Genomic DNA, 14,687 nt, shown 5'->3' on the forward strand with positions numbered 1-14,687 from the left:
CACTACTGGGAAAGGAAAACGCATGTAACTACTCTTGAAAACCACTTCCCAGGAAACGCATGTCACTACTCTTGAAAACCACTTCCCAGGAAACGCATGTCACTACTCTTGAAAACCACTTCCCAGGAAAAGCATGTCACTACTCTTGAAAACCACTTCCCAGGAAACGCATGTCACTACTCTTGAAAAACCACTTCCAGGAAAAGCATTTCACTACTCTTGAAAACCACTTCCCAGGAAAAGCATGTCACTACTCTTGAAAACCACTTCCCAGGAAAAGCATTCACTACTCTTGAAAACCACTTCCCAGGAAAAGCATGTCACTACTCTTGAAAACCACTTCCCAGGAAAGCATGTCACTACTCTTGAAAACCACTTCCCAGGAAAAGCATTTCACCTCCTTGAAAACCACTTCCCAGGAAAAGCATGTCACTACTCTTGAAAACCACTTCCCAGGAAACGCATGTCACTACTCTTGAAAACCACTTCCCAGGAAAAGCATGTCACTACTCTTGAAAACACTTCCCAGGAAAAGCATGTCACTACTCTTGAAAACCACTTCCCCGGAAACGCATGTCACTACTCTTGAAAACCACTTCCCAGGAAACATGTCACTCTTGATTCATGTTTCCCCTTCGCCCATCCCTGCACATAGTCTATTCAATTAAGGCACTCGGAAGCATCCTTAGATAACTAAATACTTGCTAGTTGCTGCAATAAGACCACAATTCATAACAGGAAAACACTGGGATCATTGACGTAACATTGATCAATGTTATACATTTATTTAACGAGGAAGTCACACTGAGGTCAGAAGAAGGGCCAGTTGTTTATAGGGTTGTTGACGGTGATGAGGATGATGATTACAATGTGCTATAGTGATGTTTATAGTAGGCTGATGATGATGATGATGGTGATGGTGATGATGTCTTCCATGTCTCCTACAGCCAATCCACCGCCAGTGCCCTCCAACAGAAGGCCTACATCCTGCAGGGCCAATGTCAGGAGTACCTGAGGAAGGCAGAACACTGCCTACAGGCTGTGAGTCACTACCTACCATAGAGATATAGAATAAGTGTTCTATTCTGAGTCACTACCTACCATAGAGATATAGAATAAGTGTTCTATTCTGTGAGTCACTACCTACCATAGAGTATAGAATAAGTGTTCTATTCTGAGTCACTACCTACCATAGAGATATAGAATACGTGTTTCTATTCTGAGTCACTACCTACCATAGAGATATAGAATACGTGTTCTATTCTGTGAGTCACTACCTACCATAGAGATATAGAATACGTGTTCTATTCTGTGAGTCACTACCTACCATAGAGAATATAGATAAGTGTTCTATTCTGTGAGTCACTACCTACCATAGAGATATAGAATACGTGTTCTATTCTGTGAGTTACTACCTACCATAGAGATATAGAATAAGTGTTCTATTCTGTGAGTCACTACCTACCATAGAGATATAGAATACGTGTTCTATTCTGTGAGTCACTACCTACCATAGAGATATAGAATAAGTGTTCTATTCTGTGAGTCACTACCTACCATAGAGATATAGAATACGTGTTCTATTCTGTGAGTTACTACCTACCATAGAGATATAGAATAAGTGTTCTATTCTGTGAGTCACTACCTACCATAGAGATATAGAATACGTGTTCTATTCTGTGAGTTACTACCTACCATAGAGATATAGAATACGTGTTCTATTCTGTGAGTTACTACCTACCATAGAGATATAGAAACGTGTTCTATTCTGTGAGTCACTACCTACCATAGAGATATAGAATAAGTGTTCTATTCTGTGAGTCACTACCTACCATAGAGATATAGAATACGTGTTCTATTCTGTGAGTCACTACCTACCATAGAGATATAGAAAGGTGTTCTATTCTGTGAGTCACTACCTACCATAGAGATAATAGAATACGTGTTCTATTCTGTGAGTTACTACCTACCATAGAGATATAGAATAAGTGTTCTATTCTGTGAGTTACTACCTACCATAGAGATATAGAATACGTGTTCTATTCTGAGTCACTACCTACCATAGAGATATAGAATAAGTGTTCTATTCTGAGTCACTACCTACCATAGAGATATAGAATAAGTGTTCTATTCTGTGAGTCACTACCTACCATAGAGATATAGAATAAGTGTTCTATTCTGTGAGTCACTACCTACCATAGAGATATAGAATAAGTGTTCTATTCTGTGAGTTACTACCTACCATAGAGATATAGAATAAGTGTTCTATTCTGAGTCACTACCTACCATAGAGATATAGAATAAGTGTTCTATTCTGTGAGTCACTACCTACCATAGAGATATAGAATACGTGTTCTATTCTGTGAGTTACTACCTACCATAGAGATATAGAATAAGTGTTCTATTCTGAGTCACTACCTACCATAGAGATATAGAATAAGTGTTCTATTCTGTGAGTTACTACCTACCATAGAGATATAGAATACGTGTTCTATTCTGTGAGTCACTACCTACCAAGAGATATAGAATACGTGTTCTATTCTGAGTCACTACCTACCATAGAGATATAGAATAAGTTTTCTATTCTGAGTCACTACCTACCATAGAGATATAGAATACGTGTTCTATTCTGAGTCACTACCTACCATAGAGATATAGAATACGTGTTCTATTCTGAGTCACTACCTACCATAGAGATATAGAATAAGTGTTCTATTCTGTGAGTTACTACCTACCATAGAGATATAGAATAAGTGTTCTATTCTGTGAGTCTCTACCTACCATAGAGATATAGAATAAGTGTTCTATTCTGAGTCACTACCTACCTAGAGATATAGAATAAGTGTTCTATTCTGTGAGTCACTACCTACCATAGAGATATAGAATAAGTGTTCTATTCTGTGAGTCACTACCTACCATAGAGATATAGAATAAGTGTTCTATTCTGAGTCACTACCTACCATAGAGATATAGAATACGTGTTCTATTCTGTGAGTCACTACCTACCATAGAGATATAGAATAAGTGTTCTATTCTGTGAGTCACTACCTACCATAGAGATATAGAATAAGTGTTCTATTCTGTGAGTCACTACCTACCATAGAGATATAGAATACGTGTTCATTCTGTGAGTCACTACCTACCATAGAGATATAGAATACGTGTTCTATTCTGTGAGTCACTACCTACCATAGAGATATAGAATACGTGTTCTATTCTGTGAGTCCATACCTACCATAGAGATATAGAATAAGTGTTCTATTCTGTGAGTCACTACCTACCATGAGATATAGAATAAGTGTTCTATTCTGAGTCACTACCTACCATAGAGATATAGAATAAGTGTTCTATTCTGAGTCACTACCTACCATAGAGATATAGAATAAGTGTTCTATTCTGTGAGTCACTACCTACCATAGAGATATAGAATACGTGTTATATTCTGTGAGTCACTTCATATCCTGTTTGCTTTGAGATGCCTGCTTTGCTCCTGTTTTAGTCTAAATACAGTTAGTCTGACAACTACATGTAATCAGACAGTCTGACTAAGATATGTACCGTACCTGACTGTGAGGTATGAAAGCTGAGATAGTACTGTACTAATCCTACAACCAATCACCCTTGACTTGCTTTAGTGGGTTTGTTGTGTGTAAGTACAAGTAGTAGGAACATGAGGTTTCTTAAAAGTCAGGTCTATTGTGAGATGATCCATAACAGGTAGACACTCACACATGATGAATCCTCACACATGGCATGTGAAATATGCTCTGTCAGATGCGACTCCACCCTTTCATTTTATGTTCTCAAATGAGCTTAAAACAGCTTTAGATATTTGTCTGTCAAACCAGGTTTTATCAGAATCATGTCTTTGTTTAAGTCATCATAACCAGTGAGATTATATGTCTCATCTGTCCCTGTTATGTTTGACATGTTCATGCAGGTATGGCTGACTCAACGCGTGTGTGTGAGCACGAGCATGAGTGCGTGCGTGAGTTTTTGATTAAATCTGCTTGGAATGAAAGTGTGTTTTTGATTATGACTGGTATGAAAGAAGGCAGTGTCAGCTTTTGTCTGGTACACAGTCTGCAGCAGACCCAGGGATTATCTTTAATCACACACCCAGGGATTATCTTTAATCACACACCCAGGGAAAGTGCTAATTTGGCCGTGACCTGTCACATTATAGTACACTACTTATTGTACACGACTACAATCTGATAGAAGTAATAGAAGCTGTCTGGACAGAAAGGTGATTTATACATTATGGTCCTGTTGTTAACTGGGTTTGACCTGAAGGACTCACCTGACTGAACATAGTCTACTGTATTCTCATTTGAGAAACCTAGAACACCAAGTCAAAGCTAGACTGAACATAATGTACAAATCCATAATGTGCGTCTCTTCCTGACATTTCCCTGTTGATCCTACAGGGCGGCGACTCTGGGCGTGCCACAGCCGAGGCAGAACGCTTCATGGCCATGGCCAAAGAGAACATAGAGCAGCTGAAGGCATGTGCTCGGGACCTGAGCCACATGGGCCAATCCAACGACAACGTGTTCCGAAGGTCAGTAGTCTCATGGTACCAAACCTCAACACCATATTCTTGTTTGAAACCTAGAAAGGCTGGAGTCAAGGTTAAGAGGTAAAATATACAGAGAAATGATCACTACTACAGATTTTTATTTGTACAGGTTATTCTCATTGGTGCCGATTTTAGATTTAGGAAATCAATTTATTTCTTTACATGTTTTGATGTAAGTGCTTCTCAGTATTTGGTATTTAGACTTACCTTATCTAGGTGTGCAACGAGCTCTTTGGGAGTGGCTCCCTTATGCACACTGAATAAATGTAATTCAACCACCAAAGAACCTCCCACTTATTGGCCAACAGAAATCGGGTTTTCAGTACATTTATCTAAAGCAATCCCTTTCAATATAGTGTACCTTTTTTAATTTGAATTCCCGACAGATGTTCCCCAGCAAGAAAACCAAATAATGTTGCTCAAACAGAAGGGGGAACTAACAGAGTCACTGACCATAACCAAAATGAAACAGGTGGGGTTTTAGCAGGGGTTCTCAAAGATACTCATGGGGGTGTCAACTGAAAGTTGACCAGCAACAACAACTGGGGCCTAAAAGACACCCACCATGAACACCCACAAAATTTGCCCAAGAACAGGCAAACTATATTAAAACTCACATCAAAGTTAAAGACAGGAAGCAAACGAAAGAGTGGAGCAAAACAAAAACAGGGAAGATCAGATAAAGGATTGTCCTTCTAGAAATCAAATAGGGAGCTCCAACTCAAGACAACTGGAATATTGGGCCAGCCACTCTGTAATATCACTCGGGCCAGCACAGGTGAAACACCTACCCACTAACGAGATGACAAACCAGCACAGGTGTAACATATACTGACTAACGAGGTGACACCAATCGGTGTGCCACATATGCTAACGTCCAACCTCGAACTATAAATGGGAATGCCAAAGCCTGTAACAAGACTAACTAGAATATATGAAGATAATGGGTTCAATGGGTTCAGTATTAGGGATCAATGAAGAACGCCATCAAAATATGCATATTCGTCTCTGTTTAGTAGAATTAAAAATACTCTGATCTTATAAATTATTAAGGGTTAGGAAAGTATTAATGAATTTACATACTTCTTTAAAAAAAAACAGGTTTGGAAAGCCTTTACGCACAAGATATATTGGTGAATCAAAAATGCAGAGGTTTGATTCATCCTGAAAGTTGCCATATTCAGTTGTTCAATTCGTGAATATTGGAAGGGGAGAAAAGTATACAAAGTTTGTTGAACAATAGTCATATAAATCTCCCTTAATCACTGATCATGGAACTGTGATGACAAAGGTTCACTCGTTGTGAACCGTGCTCCAGGCTACAGGTTTAAACTGTCTGCGTTCCATATTGATACCAAATGATTTCACAACAGTGTTTACAGAGGAAACAAATAAAGGTAGGCTAAATCAAACAATGTGGCCTAATGGAATGATACAGAATGTAGTGACTGAAGGGAACTAGCTGAAGGGAACTAACTCTAAATAAAGTTATAAGGCCATACAATTTAAATTCTGCTTAACGGCACAGCATGTCATACTTCACTGTTATGTTGATATGCTTTTCAGTTTGCAGTCTTATGACTGATTTCACATTTGTCTCCAGCGATCATAAGATAAAATAGATCTAAAACAATAGGCATTTATATTTACGATCTCCAAATGGATTACTCATGTACCTAGCTCTTATCAATACAGTGAGCTCCAGAAGTATTGGGACAGTGACCAATTTTTTGTTGTTTTGGTCAATGTTGTTGTCCTTCCAATAGAACACCAGCTCTTTTGAAATGATGAAACAACTATGAGTTTAAAGTGCAGAATCTCAGCTTTAATTTTAGGGTATGTTCATCCATATCGGGTGAACCGTTTAGAAATTACAGCACTTTTTGTACATAGTCCCCCTGCATTTTAGGGGACCAAAAGTTTTGGGACAAATTCACTTATGTCTATTGAGGTAGTAAAAAGTTAAGTATTTGGTCCCATATTCATAGCACGCAATAACTACATCAAGCTTGTGACCACAAATTATTTGGATTCATTTGCTATTTGTTTTGCTTGTGTTTCAGATAATTTTGTGCCCAATAGAAATTCATGATAAATAATGTATTGTGCATTCTGGAGTCACTTTTATTGTAAATAAGAATAGTATATGTTTGTAAACACTTCTACATTAATGTGAATGCTTCCATTGTTAGGGATAATCCTGAATGAATCGTGAACAATGAGAAAGTTACAGACGCACAAATATCATACCCCCAAGGCATGCTAACCTCTCACCATTACAATAACAGGGGAGATTTGGTGGGGTATAATATTTGTGCGTCTAACTTTCTCACTCATCATTATCAGCACTCCTACTTTGAGAATCTTTGTGGATACGGGCCCAGTTCTGTGTTAATATCTTAGAAATCCCTTACCGTCTTCACTTTCCCTTCGTCCTCCAAACTGTTAGGGTTATGTATAGGCGTTGTTTAACTCTCTCTCTCTGTCTCTGTCTGTCTCTCCCCCCTGCCTCCATAGTATTGAGCTGTTTAGGGACCAGTTAAAGGGAGTCCACATGGCCGTATACGGGACCATGCAGAGGCGGAGCCGGGGGAGCAGGGGGAGTGGTGCATGGGAGGAAGCTGGGAGGAGCTTCAACGAGGCCATTGCCTGGATTGGACAGCAGAAGGTACAGAAAACCACACCCTACCCAGAGATACAGGACAGATGTGTAATGCTGTGTAGGAAGCCATATGCTATAGGATTGCATAATATTATTGCTGCCACCTGTACATCTTCAAAATATATCATGATAACTGCATGTAGTTGTGAGTCAAAAGTGGTGCTGACAACTTCTTGCAAAACATTCCCAGTGATGTTTAGAATATTTAGGTCATCATTGTGAGACACTTGACCCTTTGACGCTTTTAGGAATTTCTCCCTCCCACACATAACGTTCTGATCCTGAAGGGCTGGGGTGTGTAGGAGAGGCCAGTGTAGATAACACACTGACACTGACATTCTAATCTAGATCTGAATACACAGGAAGTCCCACACCGCACTCACACACAAATGCACGCATATGCACACATGCACGCACACACACGCACGCAGTAATTAAAATAACCATAGCCCTTCTCTGACAATTCCCACTCCCAATTCCCACGTACGCCGGTGACGTACGTCATCCCTGCCTGCTGAACTATTGCACACCTTCCTCTGCCAGCTCCCGCAACACTCTGGAGAATGATGACTGGAGAGTGAACAGGGAGGACAGAGCAGCTGGTGGGGAAGGTTATGACTGTGTAACAGTCTCCTCGCCCCTACCTGGGCTCAAACCAGGGACCCTCTGCACACATCCACAACTGACACCCACGAAGCAACGACCCATCGCGCAACAAAAGCCAGCAACTACTTCAAGGTCTCAGAGCGAGTGACGTCACCGATTGAAATGCTATTAGCGCGCACCACCGCTAACTAGCTAGCCATTTCACATCGGTTACACTCACCCCCCTTTTGACCTCCTCCTTTTCCGCAGCAACCAGTGATCCGGGTCAACAGCATCCATGTTAACAGTATAGCTTCCGTCCCTCTCCTCGCCCCTACCTGGGCTCGAACCAGGGACCCTCTGCACACATCGACAACAGCCACCCTCGAAGCGTCGTTACGCATCGCGCCACAAAAGCCGCGGCCCTTGCAGAGCAAGGGGAACAACTACTTCAAGGTCTCAGAGCGAGTGACGTCACCGATTGAAATGCTATTAGCGCGCACCACCGCTAACTAGCTAGCCATTTCACATCGGTTACAACTGCAGCTTTGCCACTTATGTATTAACAGAAAATATCCAAATGTCATGTTAGAGGTTACCTGTTTAGAAATGTATGTCAATTGTTGTGCCAAGTTGAAAGCATTCTTCTTATTTGCACATTACAGTTTTAATTAGAGTTTTTTTTAAGTTGTAAAGAATGCTTTAGAGTCCTTCTGCCACTGTCAGACATAAATCTCAATTAGGAGGGGTGGAGACCAGAGACACAGAAGGACAAAAACATTCTCACACACCCACACTTGTATGCAACCACACTCCCCACAAACCGAGGTGAAAGTGAGACTATGTTATTGTGGTCTTCAGTGCATCAAACTCCATGTCTGCTGGTGAACTCCTGACATACTGTTCATCCTTGGTTGTTTTTTTGTGGTGTATTACAGCCTTACAGGGGTAACCATTAAGTGTCATACCTCATGTTTCTCTATCACCACCTAGTGGCAATATGCAGCATTGTCTTCACAATAGTAAAATCAAATCAAAGTTTGTTGGTCGCGTATAGAGTTTAGCAGGTGTTATTGCAGTGCAACGAAATGCTTATGTTACAAATAAACATTGGGTCAAAACTGGGTATTCATGGACAGGTTAGTTGCTGTTGTGTGTATTCAATATGTCTTGCCTCTGTGCGTTGGTTGAGATGTGTTAATGTTGTGTGTGAGAAGGGGTTGATATGTGGTTATTACATGGTTGTGATATCTTTGTGTTCCAGCGTCTCATAGAAACCTCTCCCTGGGGAGAGGACTCTGCAGCCATCGAGCAGCAGCTGATCAGCCACAACAAGTTTCACAGCTCCATACAGAGAAGTGCAGAGGTGGACAGAGCCAAGGATGAACTGGTGTGTAGGATATATATATAAACAAACAAACCTATCACAAACACAGTTACTTTCACACATTCTATTTCTGTGTGTGCGATTCTGAGTTTGTGTGATTCTAGCTCCGTGTGTGTCTTTCCCTACAGTTCAAGAAAGGAGACAAGGCCAACCAGCATGCTCTGGATCAGGAATGGGACACGCTGCAGGTGTGAGAGGGCTCTGGGGAAAACTCTCTCACACCCTGCATTACTTTATAATATGGTTGTTGTACCATATCTTATCTGTCTGTATGTTTGTGTTGTATTTAACATGTTGTGGTCCATCTGTCTGTCAGTTAGTCATGTCACAACCAGGGGTGTAGTGCTGCCAGAGCGTGATTTGAGAATGCACAGAGCTGGTGAAACTTTCGGGAAAATTAATTCAGATACATTTAAATAAATACCAATAACATTCCATGAAAGACTATAGAACTATAGGCTATGTGTGTACTGCTAAGCCCCGTCAGTGGCTTGACCACTTAGGTCAATCAGAACGTGTGTCTGCCTTGATGTTCATAAAACTCCATGGATCCCCCTCGTGCGCAGTGGAACCCAGAATGATATGTGACCACTTGGTTACGGCAACACCGTTCTGCCGAGGACACCCAAACCACAGTGGCCACCGCAAAGCCCCCAAGAATAGCACTACACCACTGGTAACAATGGATGTTTAACTTTATTGATTGTACCTAACTATAGATGTCTCACCATGTTTTGTGTGTCAGAAAATGTCTCATGGCCGTAGCAACCAGCTGAGAGAGCTGCAGCAAATCATTGAGGAGATCAGCAGAGAAATCATGTGGGTGAATGAGAGAGAGGAGGAGGAGCTGGTATTTGACTGGGGGGAGAAAAACATTGACCTCTACATTCCCAAGAAGCAGGAGAGCTACTCGGTAAGGACTGGGTCAAGGGTTAAARGTCAAGGGTCAGAGGGGAAGTGTCACAGTGGGAGGGGGGAAAGGCTAGTTGATTATTCCCATAGAGGCCATACAGGATGTCTGCGTACCATATGGCACCCTATTACCTATTTAGTGCACTACTTTTCACCAGGACTCTGGTCAATGTAGGGAATAGGGTGCCATTTSGGGTGCATGYTAGCTGTAATAATTCCAGATTGTTACTGATCATTCCTGATGATTGGTAATGTTTGGTAATCTCTAGTCCCGTGACTGACACATCTAGTTTATTGTGTATCTGCATGTCAATATGTCTTGTTCATCTGTTTTGCATTCTGTTCCCTAGGGAACTATAATGCCAAACCACTGGGAGTTGTGCAATGAAACCACAGATCATTCCTCCAGTCCCAATGGGTCCCCAGGTCCTAACACTGTTTCTGTCTCTCCAGTTCTGCCCTAACTGTGTTGTTGTTCTCTGACAGAAACTGATGAGTACCCTGGAGGAGAAGGAGAAAGACCTGAATAAACTGAAGTTGAAAGTGGACAGCCTTCTGAAGAACCATCACCCTGCYTCTGACAAGATCGAGGTGAGGAGAATATCTATTTGATTATTAGCTGTTACAGTCGCAACAGCTCCTCTTCCTGTGGCCCATGATATCTAGCAATATCTACTGTAGCTATCTACACTGAACGCAATTATAAACGCAACCTAAAACCATTTCTAAKATTTTACTTAGTAACAGTTCATATAAGGAAATCAGTCAATTGAAATACATTCATTAGGCCCTAATCTATGGATTTCACATGACTGGGAATACAGATATGCAYMTGKTGGTCACAGATACSTTAATAAATATGGTAGGGGCGTGGATCATAAAACCAGYCAGTATCTGGTGTGACCACCATTTGCCTCATGCAGTGCAACACATTGGCTTCACATAGAATTKATCAGGCTGTTGATTGTGGCCTGTGGAATGTTGTCCCACTCCTCTTCAATGGCTGTGCGAAGTTGCTGGATATTGGCGGGAACTGGGACACGCTATCGTACACGTCGATCCAGAGCATTCTAAACATGCTCAATGGGTGACATGTCTGGTGAGTATGCAGGCCATGGAAGAACTGGGACATTTTCAGCTTTCAGTAATTGTGTACAGATCTTTCGACATGGGGCCGTGCATCATCATGCTGCAACATGAGGTGATGGCGGTGGATGAATGGCACGACAATGGGCCTCAGGATCTCGTCACAGTATCTCTKYGCATTCAAATTGCCATCAATAGAATGCAATTGTGTTCATTGTCCATAGTTTATGCCTGCCCATACCATAACCCCACCGCCACCATGGGGCACTCTGTTTACAACGTTGACGTCAGCCAACTGCTTGCCATCTGCCCGGTACAGTTGAAACCAGGATTCATCTGTGTAGAGCACACCTCCAGCATGCCAGAGGCCATCGAAGGTGAGAATTTGCCACTGAAGTCGGTTACGACCCAGAACTGCAGTCAGGTTAAGACCCTGGTGAGGACGACGAGTACGCAGATGAGCTTCCCTGAGACGGTTTCTGACAGTTTGTGCAGAAATTCTTCGGTTGTGCAAACCCACAGTTTCATCAGCTGTCCGAGTGGCTGGTCACAGATAATCCCGCAGGTGAAGAAGCCTGATGTAGAGGTCCTGGGCTGGCATGGTTACTCGTGGATGTGAGGCCRGTTGGACTTACTGCCAAATTCTCTAAAACGACGTTGGGGGCGGCTTATGGTAGAGAAATTAACATTCCGTTCTCTGGCAACAGCTCTGGTGGACATTCCTGCAGTCAGCATGCCAATTGCACCCTCCTAAAAATCTTGAGCCATCYGTGGCATTGTGTTGTGTGACAAAACTGCACATTTTAGAGTGGCCTTTTATTGTCCCCAGCACAAGGTGCACCTGTGTAAAGACCATGCTGCTTAATCAGCTTCTTGATATGCCACACCTTTCAGGTGCATGGATTATCTCGGTGAAGGGGAGATGCTCACTAACAGAGATGTAAACACATTTCTACACAAAATKAGAGAAATAAGCTTTTTGTGCATATGGGACATTTCTGGGATCTTTTCTTTCAGCTCATGACATCAACACTTTACATGATGCAAATATATTTTTGTTCAGTGTCATTTGTTGTGATGGTTATCTTGATTCATTCATCCTTTAACCCCTCTATCCTTCTGTTTTTATTTCTTCCAGGCCTACATGGACACTCTGCAGACCCAGTGGAGCTGGCTCCTCCAGATAACCAAGTGTATTCATGTCCACCTGAAGGAGAATGCTGCATACAGCCAGTTCTTCAAGGAGGCCAATGAGACGTACAGCAAGCTGCAGAAGGAGCATGAGAACATCCGTAGGAAGTTCACCAGTGACAAGAACACACCTCTGGAAAAGCTGCTGGAACTACTCAACGGCCTGGAGGTAAGACATGTTTATCAGCACCACAGATGCTGTTCATCAAGGCCAGACCCAAATGCAGAWACAGGAGGCAGATGGTTGGAGTCTTACGATGTTTATTAATCCAAAGGGGTAGGCAAGAGAATGGTCGTAGACAGGCAAAAAAGTAAAAAACAGATCCGAGTCCAGGAGGTACAAAGCGTCAGACAGGCTCGTGGTCAAGGCAGGCAGAATAGTCAGGCAGGCATGTACAAAGTCCAGAAACAGGCAAGGGTCAAAACCAGGAGGACTAGAAAAAGGAAAATGGGAAAACACTGGTTGACTTGGAAACATACAAGACAAACTGGCACAGAGAGACAGGAAACACAGGGATAAATACACTGGGGAAAATAAGCGACACCTGGAGGGGGTGGAGACAATAGTGAGGACAGGTGGAAACAGATCAGGGCGTGACAGTTCAAGGCTATATCTCAAACAACCAATTCCCAATATAGTGYACTACGTTTGACTGTAGTCACTCCGATAAAAAAAACAACAACTGTGCACTACATGGAGAATAGGCAGTAATTTGTGAAGATACCAAAGTTCAATTGCTCCCCTTGTACTCTGAAATGGATATTAACCTCTGACCCCTAACCTCTGTGTCCAATAGAAGGAGAAAGAGTGGTTCTTGGAGAATAAGAGGCAGGTGCAGCACCTGGTCAACATGTCCAAAAGCATCGTGAGGCTGAGACCACGTAACCCTGAGGAAGAGAAGAGCACTAGTCCTGTTATGGTACAGGCCCTGTGTGACTTCAAACAGGACCAGGTCAGATATGTATTTATTTAACCTTTGATTTATCATGGAGTCATACTGAGACCAAGGTCTTTTACAGGTGAGCCCTGAATTACAGAAATTACAGAAATTACACACATCAATATAAATACAAAATGCAAGCAGAAAGAACAACATGGTCATGAAAAACAAGCACATTCGTCAGTAATAAGGTCCTAAATCAGCCTACTGAATTGTCCTAGAGGCACCAAAACATAAAATGTAAGAACATTTTGAAGATTGTTCCACAAATAAGGTGCAAGAAAGGTAAATCAGCTTTTAGTTAACTCAGTAGAGACCAAAGGAATTCCCAGAGTTAACCATYCCTGAGACTGGGTKTGGTAACTCRTATGTCTRAAGTTTAGTTATGATGTTAGGTACAGTGGGACTTTTTGTAAAAAGGCTTTATAAATGAAAACATAGCAATGTATCAACCTACAAGACATCAAAGAGGGCCAACCAACTTTCTGGTAGAGAATGCAGTGATGAGTACTAAARTTGTCATCCGTAATAAAGTGCAGTGTGCTATGATAAACTGCATCTAACGGCTTTAATGAGGTGGCAGTTACGTTCATATAGATGATGTTGCCATAGTCTAGGACCGACAGAAACGTTGACTGAATAATCTGCTTTCTACTATTTAGCGAGAGGCAGGACCTATTTCTGTAGAAGAAGCCCAGTTTAAAAAAAATAACTCATCATTATGTTTTGTACAAGACAGCTTTTCATTTGTCAAGATGCCCAGATATTTGTAAGCAGGGACACAATCAATATGCACACCATCCAAAATACATGTTTAAATCATCAGCTTCACTTTTTTGCACGCTAGAGAACGACTTATACTTACGTTTTACCAGCATTCAATACTAATTTCAGGTCAGTACAGTGTTTCTGTAATACAATGAATGCAGACTGTAGTTCAGATAGAGCTTGGTCAACCGTGGCGGCAATAGCATTCACAACAGTATCATCGGCATACAAGTGCAGGTTACAATGTTTTACAGACAAGTCGAGATTGTTAATGTAAACAGTAAAAAGTACAGGACCCAGAATCGACCCCTGCGGGGATACCTTTCGTAATTTCTAGGAAATCTGATTCAACACCATCAGTAGATAGTTTTATCAGTCAAGTCATTTTTCAACCAGTTACATGCAGCCTGGTCTAGGCCAATTGAGGAACGCCTCTGAATTAGAGGTGAGTGATCAACAGTATTGAAAGCCTTTGACAGGTCAATGAAGAGGGCAGCACAATGTTGCCTTTTATCCATACAGTTAACCACATCATTTATAACTAAGGAGGCAGCAGAGATAGTGCTTTGACCT

The 14,687-nt window shown here is 41.7% G+C and overlaps 1 protein-coding gene across 3 annotated transcripts in view; it reads left to right on the forward strand.

The window, feature by feature from the left end:
* The window catches only part of LOC111975539 (desmoplakin-A), a 41,668-nt gene that overhangs the window by 2,178 nt on the left and 24,803 nt on the right, over nucleotides 1-14,687 (forward strand). For all 3 annotated transcript variants that reach the window (XM_024003866.2, XM_024003867.2, XM_024003868.2), the window contains exons 2-10: nucleotides 948-1,041; nucleotides 4,431-4,564; nucleotides 7,100-7,250; nucleotides 9,094-9,219; nucleotides 9,345-9,404; nucleotides 9,962-10,129; nucleotides 10,615-10,719; nucleotides 12,353-12,574; nucleotides 13,203-13,358. In XM_024003866.2, coding sequence (XP_023859634.1) covers nucleotides 948-1,041; nucleotides 4,431-4,564; nucleotides 7,100-7,250; nucleotides 9,094-9,219; nucleotides 9,345-9,404; nucleotides 9,962-10,129; nucleotides 10,615-10,719; nucleotides 12,353-12,574; nucleotides 13,203-13,358 — 1,216 coding nt within the window. The remainder of the gene's footprint in view (nucleotides 1-947; nucleotides 1,042-4,430; nucleotides 4,565-7,099; nucleotides 7,251-9,093; nucleotides 9,220-9,344; nucleotides 9,405-9,961; nucleotides 10,130-10,614; nucleotides 10,720-12,352; nucleotides 12,575-13,202; nucleotides 13,359-14,687) is intronic.

The sequence above is a fragment of the Salvelinus sp. IW2-2015 genome, linkage group LG16 (assembly GCF_002910315.2).
Source record: "Salvelinus sp. IW2-2015 linkage group LG16, ASM291031v2, whole genome shotgun sequence".
NCBI classification, from domain to species: domain Eukaryota; kingdom Metazoa; phylum Chordata; class Actinopteri; order Salmoniformes; family Salmonidae; genus Salvelinus; species Salvelinus sp. IW2-2015.